General features: G+C 40.8%; 1 protein-coding gene across 1 annotated transcript in view; it reads left to right on the forward strand.

Annotated features, from left to right (window-relative positions):
• Window positions 1-1410: 1410 nt before the first annotated feature.
• LOC109867401 (activin receptor type-2A) overlaps window positions 1411-17326 on the forward strand; it is a 49341-nt gene continuing 33425 nt past the window's right edge. Inside the window, exon 1 of the mRNA XM_020456550.2 lies at window positions 1411-2448. Coding sequence (XP_020312139.1) covers window positions 2394-2448 — 55 coding nt within the window. The 5' untranslated portion in view covers window positions 1411-2393. The remainder of the gene's footprint in view (window positions 2449-17326) is intronic.

Genomic DNA, 17326 nt, shown 5'->3' on the forward strand with positions numbered 1-17326 from the left:
GTACAACATAAGTAACAAATAATGTGAAAAAAACACACAATAGGTTAGGAGCAGCAGACATTCTCTCCGGTGCCATTGCATAACATTACCACCTGTGAGATAGTTTTTTTTTATCTCAACTTCAACTATATTTTTCATTTATCTGTTATTTTACCAGGTAAGTTGACTGAGAACACGTTCTCATTTGCAGCAACGACCTGGGGAATAGTTACAGGGGAGAGGAGGGGGATGAATGAGCCAATTGTAAACTGGGGATTATTAGGTGACAGTGGTGGTTTGAGGGCCAGATAGGGAATTTTAGCCAAGACACTGGGGTTAACACCCCTACTCTTACAATAAGGGCCATGGGATCTTTAATGACCTCAGAGAGTCAAGACACCTGTTTAATGTCCCATCTGAAAGACGGCACTCTACGCAGGGCAGTGTCCCCAATCACTGCCATGGAGCATTGGGATATTTTTTTTAGACCAGAGGAAAGAGTGCCTCCTACTGGCCCTCCAACACCACTTCCAGCAGCATCTGGTCTCCCATCCAGGAACTGACCAGGACCAACCCTGCTTAGCTTCAGAAGCAAGCCAGCAGTGGTATGCAGGGTGGTATGCTTCTGGAAAATATCCTCTAGATCTTATGAAATATAAAATTCCTAATGTGATAAGTAGATTCTGTAATAATAATTACATAACTCACTCATTGTTTGCAAAAAAATACCTTTCTGAATTGGCCTAGGCCTCCAAAATGGAAGACGGAGTACCACATGAACTAAATTTGGCCTATCATTGATAAAGAGGAATGAGTAAATATACTATATTGTGGTAATTGTTTAGGGAATTACATTAAAGATCACTTGTAGGAGGTGTAAACAATAGGCCTAACTTACCTTTGTCTTTGCATGTTCATTTTGTCCAGCTGTGACCACCAAATTACCTTCATAATAATTAAAGTGCACATAAGTGGTCTTATTAACAGGACAACACTTTTTGCTGACCAAAACCTGACATCTATCAAAAATATTTGAAATTTAAAGACTAGAATAGCTATGAACCCGCACGGCAAAAACACACGCGCCCCATCACATTATTCGTGATCAAAAGGGGTGGAGTTCTTGTGGGAAACAATTACCAAAACTATAGCTCCTACGGCCTTGTCACAGAAATACAGTCATTGTATTGATCAAGGTATCTTCAGCCATCCCTTCATCGATACCTCTACTCGCGGTACACTGGGCGTGTTTATTGTCTGTCATTCATGGTCACAGAAAGAGAATGCCTAGGATTGGTAGAGCTGTAAAGCTGTGGCGCATAGTGCTATTTTTTCGCTCCCTATTGGCCATTATTGATGTCAGTCAAGACTTTTAGCCGCTTAGTGACAGATGAATATGGGAAAAAACAAAAACAATCTGTGCAAGCAGCCATCTTGAGTACAGTCCGCTCTGGAAGAAGGAATGATAATTATATCGACTGGAGTCGGTCAAGGAAAACCTCAACATTAAACCAAGAAAACTCGACGAAAGCGACTAGCTACTTCTAACGGATTTCTTTAGATTATTTAGTTTGTTCTCCTTTTCGTGAATGCCACACGCCTTGTTGCGTTATTTTCATGTTGTGGACAAACAGAACGCTTGGAATCCACACAGCCTTTGGTAGAATCTCTGGCTAATGTTTTCTCCGGCGTTAACTTTCCTTTGGATTGATCGCACGTGATTTGGGAAAAGAGGAATGTTGTTAGCATGGAGCACGCTTCCTGGAACAATTTTACAAGCATGTATCTTGGTCATTAAGGTGTAATTACACAAACTCTACTCATTGCATTGGAGCTATAACTAGTGAGGTAAACCAGTAAGCAATTTTGGCAATCAAAAACTTATGCAAACCATAGCAGTCCAGCTGAAAGGTTATCGCTAGTTAGCTATCTAGTCGGACAGTTGCAACAAAGTAACAGTTTGTGATTATTTTTGCTAGGAGCTACTCTAGGCAATACATTGGTTCTAAAATGCGAACATGTTGCATTATTGTGTGCGGAATGGATACACCATGCAGCAAGTGCACTAACCAGTAGTCAGACAAGCTATTCGTCGGTGTAATTTGGTATTTTTTTGTAGTAACTTTCTGCTGTAGTTAGATCCATTCAAGACAAGTTATTATTATTTTTCCATGTGATGCAAGCCATGTCACATCCCACAAGAATACAATAAACACCAAGGACTCTGATGTGGATATTTTAATGCAAACGTTTCTGTGACCCTACTCCATGTTGCTGGCATTGCAGCTCTTTCAATCAGGCAATCATCCGATGCATTTGCTGTAAAAAGGTACTCTGATAGGTTGGACGCTAATCCCTAGGATTTGTGACACCGGGATTTAATCGAAATAAAGGATTTGACATTTGATTTGAAAATGGGAGCAGCAACGAAACTGGCATTCGGAGTCTTTCTCATCTCATTTTCCTCAGGTGGGTATTAGATAGGAAACTGTTTTAAAATATCGACAATTGATTACGTTTTCAGGCATGCAATCAACATATCTTCACACGCATCGATATCACTTAGTAGGTCTATGATAATGTTATAGTTTATCCTACTTCGTGCATGACAGAGCCTAGGCTACTGTCCCTGTTTGGTGTTCTCAGTGCTGCGGGTCATATGACGCGGGAACGCGATCGAATGTACAATATAGCTCATGAAACAGGACAGTTTTTTGAATGGAACTGACTGTACACAATGTCCACAATTAGATTATTTTTAGGCCTATGTCAATCTTCTATACAACCATAGCCATTTCTAGCCACTATAGTGAGTTTACATGGAAAGGGAGTTTATGTGGAGGAAGGAGGCAACGTTTGCATCAGATTGTGAGCAGCTAGCTGTATATATAATGCATATGGTGCAATGATTAATGCAATGTGTGCTTTCCATGCTATGTCAAAATTGCTACATATTTTATGACAACCTGGACTCGGGGATAGACGTAACATATTAAAGGTAAATCCGGAATGCAACAATTAGTATGATATGTTACATTTCGTATGATGTGTATCGATTTGGGGATGTCCATCATCCATTTCATATGATATGTTACAAATTGGAACATATGATATGTTACAAATATGGCGTATAACATTCCAATTTGTTGTGGCTAACGTTAGCTAGGTGGCTAATGCTAACATTAGCTGGGTGGCTAACGTTAGCAAGGCTAAGAGTTAGGTTAATGGGTTTGGGTTAGCTATCATGTTAAGTAGTTGCTAAAATGCTAAAGTTTCCTGTGATGAGATTTGAACATGCAACCTTTGGGTTGCTAGAAGTTCGCATTATAGGCCCACCCATCCACCCCGACCAAACAGTCTACTTTAGTTTTTGCATTACTTTTCATGCATAAGTTCCAAATATCTCTAATGGTCGCCCCAGTGGGAGTTTTTTTTTATTGCGCGTAATGTCAGAATGCACTCAGTTCCAAAATATGATTGTTACACAACAGGACAGTTAACCCAAGCTGCCCTCAAACCAAGGCACACTGCCTGCTAATTACAGGCTATGTTTCAACTTTTAATTTCAAATTATTTTCTAACCAGTTTTATTTTCTAATAATTTTCTAATAATTTTCTAATTTACATTTGAGGCTTTACTGAGTTGGATAAACGTTTTCCTCCCTGGCACATTTTACGGCTGGTGCTGGCATTGCCTTCACTACTAATAACAACTTCGAGCATCTGTGCGTTCCTTTCAAAGTAAGTGCCATATTACGTTATCATTTTAGTTTCTGTATATCGTGTTGTCGTTTCTACTGTAGCATACCGTATGTACAGTTGAAGTCGGAAGTTTACATACACTTAAGTTGGAGTCATCAAAACAAGTTTTTCAACCAATCCACAAATTTGTTGTTAACAAACTATAGTTTTATAGTCAGTTAGGATATCTACTTTGTGCATAACACAAGTCATTTTTTCAAAAAAAATTTACAGACAGATTATTTGACTTATTATTCACTGTATCACAATTCCTGTGGGTCTGAAGTTTACATACACTAAGTTGACTGTGCTTTTAAACAGCTTGGAAAATTCTAGGAAATTATGTCATGGCTAATTTACATTATTTGAGTCAATTGGAGGTGTACCTGTGGATGTATTTCAAGGCCCATCTTCAAACTCAGTGCCTCTTTGCTTGACATCATGGGAAAATCCAAATAAATCAGCCAAGACCTCAGAAAACAATTGTAGACCTCCACAAGTCTGGTTCATCCGTGGGAGCAATTTCCAAATGCCTGAAGGTACCACGTTCATCTGTACAAACAATAGTGCGCAAGTATAAACACCATGGGACCACACAGCTGTTATACCTCTCAGGAAGGAGACGCGTTCAATCTCTTAGAGATTAACATACTTTGGTGCGAAAGGTGCAAATCAATCCCAGAACAACAGCAAAGGACCTTGTGAACATGCTGGAGGAAACAGGTACAAAAGTATCTATATCCACAGTAAAACAAGTCCTATATTGACATAACCTGAAAGGCCACTCAGCAAGGAGAAGCCACTGCTCCAAAACCACCATTAAAACAAGCCAGACTATGGTTTGCAACTGCACATGGGGACAAAGATCATACTTTTTGGAGAAATGTCCTCTGGTCTGATGAAACAAAAATAGAACTGTTTGGCCATAATGACCATCGTTATGTTCGGAGGAAAAAGGGGGAGGCTTGCAAGCCGAAGTACACCATTCCAACCGTAAAGCACGGGGGTGGCAACATCTTGTTGTGGGGGTGCTTTGCTGCAGGAGGGGCTGGTGCACTTCACAAAATAGATGGCATCATGTAGGGAGGAAAATTATGTGGCTATATTGACGCAACATCTCAAGACATCAGTCAGGCAGGAAGTTACAGCTTGGTCGCAAATGGGCCTTCCAAATGGACAATGACCCCAGCATGCTTCCAAAGTTGTGGCAAAATGGCTTAAGGACAACAAAGTCAAGGTATTGGAGTGGCCATCACAAAGCCCTGACCACAATCCTATGGAAAATTTGTGGGCAGAACTGAAAAAGCGTGTGCGAGCAAGGAGGCCTACAAACCTGACTCCTTTACACCAGCTCTGTCTGGAGGAATGGGCCAAAATTCACCCAACTTATTGTGGGAAGCTTGTGGAAGGCTACCCTAATTGAGTGTATGTAAACTTCTGACCCACTGGGAATGTGATGAAAGAAATTAAAGCTTTAAGAAATAATTCTCTCTACTATTATTTTGACATTTCACATTCTTAAAATAAAGCGGTGATCCTAACTGACCTAAGAAAGGGAATATGTACTCTGATTAAATGTCAGGAATTGTGAAAATCTGAGTTTGAATGTATTTGGCTCAGGTGTATGTGAACTTCATGCATTCCGATTCTTGCATAGATTGTAATTGGACACATATGATGTGTGTAAAATACTTTTATGAAGTTTGTACTGGTTATGATGAGCTAATGCTAAGCTAATTGCAAGCTATGTGTGGCACCATTTTTGTTGACATCATACAATTCATTCTGGTTGTCACGTAATCTTTACGACCAAAGATGTTATAACAAAATGAGGTGAAGTGATGGTTTGCTTCTCTTTCGAGTAAACTTCCGGAAATTAATGGTGGAAGTGAATGATGGTAGACGACACTCCCCCCTTCAACATGCATACTGCAAACTAGAGGTCGACCGACTATGATTTTTGGAGGACCAAAAAGGCCAATACCGATTAAATCGGCTGATTTTTATTTATTTATTTGTAATAATGACAATTACAGCAATACTGAATGAACACTTATTTTAACTTAATATAATACATCAATAAAATCAATTTAGCCTCAAGTAAATAATGAAACATGTTCAATTTGGTTTAAATAATGTAAAATCAAAGTGTTGGAGAAGAAAGTAAAAGTGCAATATGTGCTATGTAAGAAAGCTAACGTTTCAGTTCCTTGCTCAGAACATATGAAAGCTGGTGGTTCCTTTTAACATGAGTCTTCAATATTCCCAGGTAAGAAGTTTTAGGTTGTAGTTATTATAGGAATTATAGGACTATTTCCCTCTGTACCATTTGTATTTCATTTCATTGGATGTTCTTATAGGCACTTTAGTATTGCCAGTGTAACAGTATAGCTTCCGTCCCTTTCCTCGCTCCTCCCTGGGCTCGAACCAGCAACACAACGACAACAGCCACCATCGAAGCATGCATGCAGAGCAAGGGGAACAACTACTAGAAGGCTCAGAGCAAGTGACGTTTGAAACGCTATTAGCGTGCGCTAACTAGCTAGCCATTTCACTTCGGTTACACCAGCCTCATCTCGGGAGTTGATAGGCTTGAAGTTATAAACAGCGCAATGCTTGATGCACAACGAAGAGCTGCTGGCAAAACGCACGAAAGTGCTGTTTGAAATAATGTTTACTCGCCTGCTTCTGCCTACCACCGCTCAGTCAGATACTTAGATACTTGTATGCTTGTATGCTCAGTCAGATTATATGCAACACAGGACACGCTAGATAATATCTAGTAATATCATCAACCATGTGTAGTTAACTAGTGATTATGATTGATTGTTTTTTATAAGATGCGTTTTATGCTAGCTAGCAACTTACCTTGGCTTACTGCATTCGCATAACAGGCAGTCAGTCTCCTTGTGGAGTGCAACGAGAGAGAGGCAGGTCATTATTGCGTTGGACAAGTTAACTGTAAGGTTGCAAGATTGGGTCCCTCGAGCTGACAAGGTGAAAATATGTCGTTCTGCCCCTGAACAAGGCAGTTAACCCACCGTTAACCCAAGGTATATATAAAAAATATAAAAAACGGCAAATCGGCGCCCAAAAAGTTCCCATTGTTATGAAAACTTGAAATAGGCCCTAATTAATTGGCCATTCCGATTAATCGGTCGACCTCTACTGCAAACAGACCCAACTCATCTTGTAACCTCATGTCATTGGTTGACGTGAAAAAACAAACATGGCGGCGCATACAAACTACCCATCGATTTTTAGAAAGTGTTTTACAAAATTATTTAGGTCACTGGTGAAGTGACCTGTGATGTGATGGATTGTAAATAGTAATTGCTATTAGCTAACTCATATTATGGTTTCTGTCAGCCGAGAGTTAGCTAAATATGACCGCTTGTGTTAGGTCACTCTTACTTCAGTTGGCGCTATGACTAATGTAGCCCACATTTTCTGGGTTTGGATGAGAATTGTGTTATGCTGTTGTTTCTTCTGTGAATGTCTGACCATTGCATCCAAAAATAAACTGCTCGCATTGAGGACATAACGTTGTAAATACTGTTTGTGCAGAAAAATGTCTGAAAAAACAGTGTCCTGTTCAAACGCTGACTGTTGCATCAATCGTAACTGGACTTTCTAAATAAGTGTTCTAATCACATCGCTTTGAGCGCACGCTGCAGGGACCACTGTAGAAGGATCACACCCGTGTGTTCATACATGTCAAAGGGTTAAGTAACCGGTCTCGTGTAAACATACCAAACGTAACACATCATACTAATTTGAGTGTCCCGGATTTACATTTGCTATGTTACGTCTAGTCTATGAGACCAGTCTTTTTATTCAGGAAGATTGTTAATGTGAGAATCCCCTCCACTAGATTATTTGAGTATTTCTGTGATGTAAGAACAGAATGAGGCTATATTTTACCCTATTTTGGTTGTTGAGGTTTCAGTATAGGTTTGCTTTTGAAGTGTTTTTGACCTGGGCTCTGAAATCACAGTTGTATTGCCTGGATATTTTCTTATGTAGATAGGTACAGGTAAAATAAAGGAAATGCTTGACTAAATGAGGGATATAAAGTATATTAAGAGCAGCTGCTTCCACACAGGTGTGGTAAGCAATTAACATCCAATCATGCTTAGGTTCATGTATAAAAATGTGCCCAGTTGCCCATTATTTTGTCAACCATGGCTAGAAGAGATATCAGTGACTTTGAAAGAGGGATCTCAGTGACTCTCAAAGGATCATAGGGGGTTTAAAGGGTGTGTTTCAGTCACCAGATCTCAACCCAATTGAACACTTATGGGAGATTCTGGAGCGGCATCTGAAACAGCGTTTTCCACCACCATCAACAAAACACCAAATGATTGAATTTCTCATGAAAGAAAGGTGTCGCATCCCTCCAATAGAGTTCCAGACACTTGTAGAATTTATGCCAAGGCGCATTGAAGTTATTCTGGTGGCTCGTGGTGGCCGATCGCCCTGTTAAGACACTTTCTGTTGGTGTTTAATTTATTTTGGCAGTTACCTATACGTTCATGCATAGCTACTGTATGGCATGTTATTTGCCTATCGTTATGCAAAGGCCTATATTATGATATGTTGTACAGTAGATTTCACTTATGTTTTCTTTAACTGAACAACAACACAGATACTTGTTTATTTTCGGTACATCCCAAAGAAAGCAGTTAGTTTGACAAAAAATATGTTTTTAGATATTCCTTGTTGGCACTCCGTGTGTATGTGTGTGTGTGTGTGTGGCGGTTTTGTTTGAAACAAGGCAAATGCTGCTGGCATCTGCCCTGAGAGACATATGTCCTTAACACTCTGCACTCCACAAAATCCCCTTTGCACAGAGCAGGGAGAGGTGGGGGGCAAAGACTCAAGTCATCTCCTGAGTCAAAGCTTCATTTCCTTAGCATTAGGCAGAGTGCAGTCAGTGCATAGTAAACAGGGCCTAGCTAGACCACATAACAGATGAGATTGAACTAAAGCAATCTACTCGCTTTACCTGAATGGGTTTCCCCCAAGCAGGACTTTGACCTCAACAGAGGGTAAATGTCAGTTACACAAACACCTCACCTCAATGCTACTTGATCCGCACCTGGCACACCGTCATGGCGGAGCTATGTTGATGTTATTTTGAGGAAGTGGTAAGTTTCATTGCTCGATTGCCTGGGTCGTAACGTTCTGCAGGTTGCAGATAGAAATATCACGAATAGAGCAGCTGACACATGTTCTACATAATATAGGCCTATTCCTGTCTGAACACTTCACAACACTGTGTCCTACTGATCACATCCCTTAAGTATAATGCTAGCGGTTTGGAATTTTGGTGGCCTGTTGATAGGAAAGGCCCTATGCAAAGGTTGTGGCATGGGCAGATTGCTTGTGCAAAGGATACCATAGCTGGATGAGTGCCTGGAGAACGGTTAATTACACTGCCCCTGTATCTTTTAAACTAGTTGTACATTTGATTGGAGGGAAGGAAAAGAAAGTCTGCTGGGTTGTTGTCACACTTTCAAAGAAACTCTTGTCTGTTGAATTATGTCTTAATTTGCCAGTTTCTCAGAATTAAGTCCAGAATTAATTGTTTTGTTAAAAAGTAGTAAGGGAGTGCACGCATACATGCTTTCTCTCTCACTTTCTCTCTCTTTCTCTTGCTCTCTTTCTTTATATAGGCTTACATCTATAGGCCTACATCTCTCTCACACACACACACACACACACACACACACACACACACACACACACACACACACACACACACACACACACACACACACACACATCATGAAATACACCAACTAGACTATGGTGTGTTAAGTCATAATGCGTGTTCAAAGGTTTGCCAGAAGGGCCATGTTTATGGGCATTACCTGCTTTGCCCATAGGCATGTCAGACTAAGGCCAATGGGGCCCAGTCACACACAGCTGGCTCTGGATGGGGAGCCAGTCTGCGTCCCATATGGAACCGTATCCCTACTCCAAATTTGACCTGGTCAAAAGTAGTGCACTATATATTGATTAGGGTGATATGTACATTGTAGTCTATAGGGGATTAGGGTGTGTTGTTTCCCTTTGGGGCTCAACATATGTTCTTATCTGTCAGTTGTACAACAAATAGGTTGTTGTTAATATTTGGTAAAAACACAATTGGCATTTAAGGGGTTGGCTATGTTTTGTCATAGATAAGTTGTTATCCCCTTTGTTCTCCTGATGTAGACCTAGACCTAGCAGACTTTTCAACACATTTAGGCTTACCCAATCAAACTCTATGCACCATTGGGCTAACAACCAAGCAACGGGCATAGAAATTGAACTGGTTGTTATATTCTGAAGTGCTGTGACCAGCATGTTTTTCTATGCAGAAAAGGTCCATTTCACTCATAGGACTCCACTGTTTCATATGTAAATTTGATTCTGTATTGTACAACAAAAGCCCCAAAATCCCGCCCTCTCCTCTATCTTGAATTTTAAGTAGTTCCTCTCTTCGACTACAATTATCGCATTAGTCTACCCTTAGTGGTTCTTACAAGAGGGGCCCCTCAAAAGAGTGCAGTTAGAATGTGTACTGCTCATTACCAAAGGTTCTCTGGTCACATTAGGCAACAACGCCCCTCATTGTGACGGCCTAACCTTGCATCCTGAGCAGGGGACTGGAGCAGCACCCCATTCCATTTATTGTTGCCTCCAAGCAAATGATCAAACAAAGTTCACCAGCCAGAAACCAGCTACAGTAGAGACGAGCTACGTTAGAGACTAGCGACTGTAGAGACAAGCTGCAGTAGAAACAAGCTAAGGCCTCCTTAACCAGCTACAGTAGAATATGGTCTTCACAAAGATTCTGGGCATAAAACCAGCGACATACCTAGGGTTGAAAAATTCTGGTAACTTTCCCCAAGTTCCCAGGTTTTACAGAAATCCTGGCTGGATAATTCCCGGAATTGGGATGGCATAAACAGGAAAACTGGAATTCTCCAACCAGGAATTCTGGAAAATTTGGGAAAGTTACCGGAATTTTGCAACCTTACACATACCATATTTGTCCATCTCCCCTTAGTGTCCCCCTCTGTAGGGTGATATTAGGTTGATCTCCCGCATCTTTCTACCCTTTACTGTCAGGTGTAACTCTGTGTACTGCACTGTACCTCACCATAATTACAGAAAGGTCTTTCCACCCCCATGTGCTCGCTATCCAAATATAATCTCTCTATGTGACCTGCCTCAACATGATTCATTAATGGCTCTCTGATGGAAGTTTGTCTGCCTCCGTATCACATATACCACCATAGAGCCCCCATCTTGCGGTTAGATCGTTTCCTGGGGTTTGTTTGCTCTCTCCCTTTTCTCAAGTTTTAAAACTAAAAAAAATACCCCCCTGTATATCAGGTAGTGATCTCCAAAAGGGACGCTTGTCCGACAAAAGACCTGGCCTCTCAGTCAACAAAACGAACCACCATCCCACTCGTAGCATGCTAAAGAGTTGCCATAACAAATAACAGACAGCGGTACGGGACCGGTTTGTTTGTTGTTTCTTCAGATCATTATCAGAACTCTTACAGTGTGCTCTGTGGGACAGCACTCGCTCGATGCAATCGACTGCGGATTTCACAAATGGAAAAGGTGCATGGATGACTTTTCTACAACTGGTTTGTTGACCTTTCTTTTAACGCAGGTTCAATAACCGGATAAATATTTTGACCTCAAATTGGATTATCTGACTTTTTTATTATCTTGCAGTGCTCACTGAGGTGGATTACAGAAACCAAGATGGTGTTGCAGGCCATAGCACTGTGCTTGTATGAATTATTTACAGTTGTAACTGTGAAGTCAAAATTGTTCACTTTAAAAGGGCAAATGATTTGGAAATCATACAAATGCCTTGTTTCCCCATGGTTTGCTCCTGTTGTTCCTCCTGTCAGAGAGAACATTCTGTTCTCATATGTACTTAGAATAAGACCCAAAGGAGCATGGAATTTAAAGCACTCATCAGACTCAACCTGCAGCCACCCATGGCACACACTAGGACCAAATGTAACACAACAGTTGGAGAAAACTTTCCTGTGTTTCTATGGAGAAGTGCTTTATGGTTTGGCATTCCAGGCTCATTTCACAAGAGGGAGTTTGATGTGACTCAAACTTAACTTAAGTGCCCTAAAGAGTTAAGTGCCCTAAACTCTATGGACTGCACTGGAGTAGCAATTACAGTCAATCGTTATGCTAGTAATTAGCCCACCAACAGGTATGAAAGTGTCAAAGGGGTACTTACCCCAAACCCCCATAATCAGCTGTCAGACTTTGGCATCCCGCCCTGTGTGTGTAAAGTCTGGGACCCCTTTAATAACAACAGGGTGCTGTTTTGAAAGGCCTCCAAAACCAAGCACAATAATACACTCACAGAGACAAAGAGACACACACACAACTGCATATCCTGGAAATGCGGAGCCACAGAATATACACAGAAAGACAAAAAAATTGTAGAACTTGAATAGACGGAAAAGATCCCCCCCTCTCTGAAAACAAATGGCCCGTTCTAAACCCCATGTTGTCCTAATGTTGTTCATCAGACACAAAGACTGCAGACTGCAGGCCCATTCATTCATACTGTAAAACAGCTAAACACAGTGATGAAGTCAGATCCCTTAATCCTGGCTGGAATGTCTGTCCAGCTCCAGCAGCCTCATTGGTCTCAGCACCAGTTTGCTGCTTATCACTCCAACTGCAAACAAATGTGATGTTGTGGGCTCTAAAAGAGATCAGGGGGTAACAATCCAATTTTCACCTGAAAACAGTCCTGTTTTTTTACAGTTTACTTTGATCAACATTTTGGCCCCTTGTTTGTTCCCAGGAGTAACAATTAGGCCTAAATGTTCAGAAATGAGGTGAGTGCTTTTCAAGCAAATGCCATGATATTAATTGAAACTTTACTAGGGTGAAGAAAGAATGCACAAGTACTACACAGACTTCCATGTAGCCTACTTGTTTGGGTTTCTGAACTGTTAGTACTCTACTAAGGAGTACAAGGACTCTCACTCCAGTAGGGTCACGGGTCGTTCCACCAATTCGGTCCCTTTTGAGATCTGTAGAAGAACAACTTTAGTTTTCACCAACTTTAACATTCTGTCAAAGAGCACATTACACTTAATACAAATACAAAAAAACATGTTTTCCCATCTCAAGAAGTTAAATAAAAAAAATACTATAAATAATGCCTATGAACCTTTTCACCCAACAAACGGGTGTGATCATTCTACAGTGGTCCCTGCTCCTGCTGCGTACGCTCAAACTGGTGTGATTATTTAGAACGTCCAGTTTCGATTGACGCAACAATCAGCATTTGAGCTGGCCACACTGTTTTTTTCACAGAAACATTTTGCACAAACACAGTCCTTACATAGTTATGTCCAGAATGTGAACAGTTTATTTTTGGATACAATGTTCAGAGAAGCAGCTATCATCCAAACACAATCATCCAAACCGGAAAATGTAGCCTACATTTGTCTTAACGCTAACTGAGGAAAGATTGGCGTAACACAAGCTCATTATAATCAGTACAACCTTCAAAAAAGTATTTTACACACATCATAGGTGTCCATTACAATCAATGCAATAATCAGAATGCATTATTTGTCACCAGAACTTGAAAACATTTGAATAAAACTGTAAATGTATTATGCTCCATACATACATACATACATACATACATACATACATACAGTGGGGCAAAAAAGTATTTAGTCAGCCACCAATTGTGCAAGTTCTCCCACTTAAAAAGATGGGAGAGGCCTGTAATTTCTATCATTGGTACACTTCAACTATGACAGACAAAATGAGAAGAAAAAATCCTGAAAATCACATTGTAGGATTTTTTATGAATTTCTTTGCAAATTATGGTGGAAAATAAGTATTTGGTCACCTACAAACAAGCAAGTTTTCTGGCTCTCACAGACCTGTAACTTCTGCTTTAAGAGGCTCCTCTGTCCACTCATTACCTGTATTAATGGCACCTGTTTGAACTTGTTATCAGTATAAAAGACACCTGTCCACAACCTCAAACAGTCACACTCCAAACTCCACTATGGCCAAGGCCAAAGAGCTGTCAAAGGACACCAGAAACAAAATTGTACACCTGCACCAGGCTGGGAAGACTGAATCTGCAATAGGTAAGCAGCTTGGTTTGAAGAAATCAACTGTGGGAGCAATTATTAGGAAATGGAAGACATACAAGACCACTGATAATCTCCCTCGATCTGGGACTCCAGGCAAGATCTCACCCCGTGGGGTCAAAATGATCATAAGAACGGTGAGCAAAAATCCCAGAACCACACGGGGGGACCTGATGAATGACCTGCAGAGAGCTGGGACCAAAGTAACAAAGCCTACCATCAGTAACACACTATGCCGCCAGGGACTCAAATCCTGCAGTGCCAGATGTGTCCCCCTGCTTAAGCCAGTACATGTCCAGGCCCATCTGAAGTTTGCTAGAGAGCATTTGGATGATCCAGAAGAAGATTGGGAGAATGTCATATGATCAGATGAAACCAAAATATAACTTTTTGGTTAAAACTCAACTCGTCGTGTTTGGAGGACAAAGAATGCTGAGTTGCATCCAAAGAACACCATACCTACTGTGAAGCATGGGGGTGGAAACATCATGCTTTGGGGCTGTTTTTCTGCAAAAGGACCAGGATGACTGAATGAATGGGGCCATGTATCGTGAGATTTTGAGTGAAAACCTCCTTCCATCAGCAAGGGCATTGAAGATGAAACGTGGCTGGGTCTTTCAGCATGACAATGATCCCAAACACACCGCCCGGGCAACGATGGAGTGGCAAACCTTGTGAAGACTTACAGAAAACGTTTGACCTCTGTCATTGCCAACAAAGGGTATATAACAAAGTATTGAGATAAACTTTTGTTATTGACCAAATACTTAATTTCCACCATAATTTAAAAATAAATTCATTAAAAATCCTACAATGTGATTTTCTGGATTTTCTTTTTCATTTTGTCTGTCACAGTTGAAGTGTACCTATGATGAAAATTACAGGTCTCTCTCATCTTTTTAAGTGGGAGAACTTGCACAATTGGTGGCTGACTAAATACTTTTTTGCCCCACTGTACATACATACATACATACTGTATGCGCCAACGACAACACGATATACAGAAAATAAGGAACTTGCTTTGTATGTTGTAAAAGCGTTACATGGTCGCTGCCCGTATCATTTGCATAGTGCAGAAAATACCAGAGAGTTCAGGGGCCTTGCTTTAACAAAGTTAACCATTTTCACTGTAGTGTCCAAAACGTCTTTCAAGCTGTCATGCATTCCCTTGGCAGCAAGAGCCTCTCGGTGGATGCTGCAGTGTACCCAAGTGGCATGGGAGCAACTGCTTGCACACGCATTACCACTCCACTATGTCTCCCTGTCATGGCTTTTGCGCCATCAGTACAGATACCAACATGAGCAGCAGCTACGCTTGGCTGCATATGGACCGTTAGGGGAATTCCCACGAGAGAGTAATGGTTAATGTGATTGGATGTTATTTATTTGACTAGGCTACCTGTATTTGACATTGTGTTGTTATTATTTCGCTGAACACTAGATGGTTTAATTTTATTTTTGGCAGTGAAATGAGGCTACTCGGGCGAGAGAAAAAACTCACCCAAATGTATAGCTCCATTGGAAAATATAAATGGACTGTTTGAAAATGTGAAGGAGAAAAGAATTGCGCTTACCACAGTTTGGGAATACCTGCTCTACACAATGACTCCTTGTTTTGTCACAAACTGAAATTAGACAAACTATTATAATTTTTCTAACCAGGAAATGGCTGAGCAATTTTTGCATAATGTACCTTTTTAAAGCTAGTTTCCTGTAATTCCACACCTTTTGTCATGGGGCTGAGAAAATATTTGCACCTTCAAAGTGAATGTTTTACAATTCTACACCATGGGGCTGAGAGACAATTTGCTGTTTTAATGCTAATTTAATGAAGTGATACACATTTTACCATGGGTTATGCCTTGTTCCAATGCTATCTAAGTGACTCAAACATTATAACAAAATCAGTGGGGGCCCCATAACATTCAATTTTTAGAATTTTTTATTCTAACTATACTGACTATACCGTTTTTATTTTGGTGATTGTTAATTCTCAAAGATGATCTTCTTTAAAAATAGACTGCTCCCTTTTCTACATGCTTCATATCTGGATGTAGGTGTTTAAGTTTAAACAGAAAACGTTTTACCACCCCCCCCCCAAAAAAATGTCTCCATTATTATTTTCTTAATTTTTTGTAATTATGTTTTTTTGCAGTGGCACACCTGATTTAGAAGCAGCGGTGCGCTGCTGCTAAATGCATATAGGGGAAACACTGTTTAAAATGCTGTTAAAATTCAATATTGATGTTGCACAATTTCTGTTAGGGGACTCAAAAGGCACTGATTTTGTGGAACAACCAACATAACCTAATCAACTATAACATTTGGCCTAGGCTATCAAAGCCATAAGATGGGGCGGCAGGTATCCTAGTGGTTAGAGCATTGGGCCAGTAACCGAAAGGTTGTGAAATTTAATCCCAGAGCTGACAAGGTAAAAATCTGCTGTCCTACCCCTGAACAGGGCAGTTAAGCTACTGTTCCTAGGCCGTCATTGTAAATAAGAATTTGTTCTTAACCGACTTGCCTAGTAAAAATAAAGGTTAAAATAAGATGAGTCATCTATTTTGATATCAGTAGTTGATTGTATGTGTGGATCTCTAAATACAAGCTATATTTATAACTGCACTTGTTTCACGTCCATGCGGGGAGTGGAGTGCCTGTTACACCCTGTGGAGATGGAGCACAAGAGAAAGTATCTTTGCTCCCCCCTTTGGCATAATTTCAAATCACATCCCCCTCCCACTTAATCCGGGTTGCCCAGCCTGCGCTGGAATGGACAAGATAATCAGAGGAGTCTGCCACAGACAGACTTGATGAGCTGGCAAAGTTTTTTTTAAGCCATCTTGGTTGTGCCACCGAATCTGAGGAAAATGCCTACAGTATGGCTCTTCAGTTGTTTAGAACCGGCACTTGGGCATTCTAATTGCATTGCTGTAGTTTTCAATTAGGGTTTTGAAAGATTATTTAGATATTCTGTCGACTCCCTGTTTGGACAAATGGATTAACCCCTAGTAAACCTGCTTGTGATGAGGGCCAAATATTTTGAGGAGTATAGTGGATACAGAAGCTCCTATGATGGAAGAAGGTTTAGGCTAGGGGTTGTCTAGAGTGAGTCTAGTCAAGCCTATTTGAGATTGTCAAGAGGGAATGATGTTTATGTGTTGGCTCCCCGTCCATACAACATTGTCAAAGGTCCTGCCCAATCCAACTATCCCCCAGTAGTCAATAAACAAACTGACTTTTGAACAGGGCCCTTTTGTGATTTGTGCTGGCCCAGATCTGTAATCATGGTATTGGGGCTTCGACGAATGATGTGCATCTTCGGCTGTGCCTTCCTCCTCCTCCACCAGGCGTGGATGTGACAGTAATTCCGGCAGATTCCCTGTAATCCTGATAATGGCGATTTGTGTCTCCGGAACTAATCCCCTGGATTTATCCCC

Source organism: Oncorhynchus kisutch, linkage group LG2, assembly GCF_002021735.2.
Source record: "Oncorhynchus kisutch isolate 150728-3 linkage group LG2, Okis_V2, whole genome shotgun sequence".
NCBI classification, from domain to species: Eukaryota; Metazoa; Chordata; class Actinopteri; order Salmoniformes; family Salmonidae; genus Oncorhynchus; species Oncorhynchus kisutch.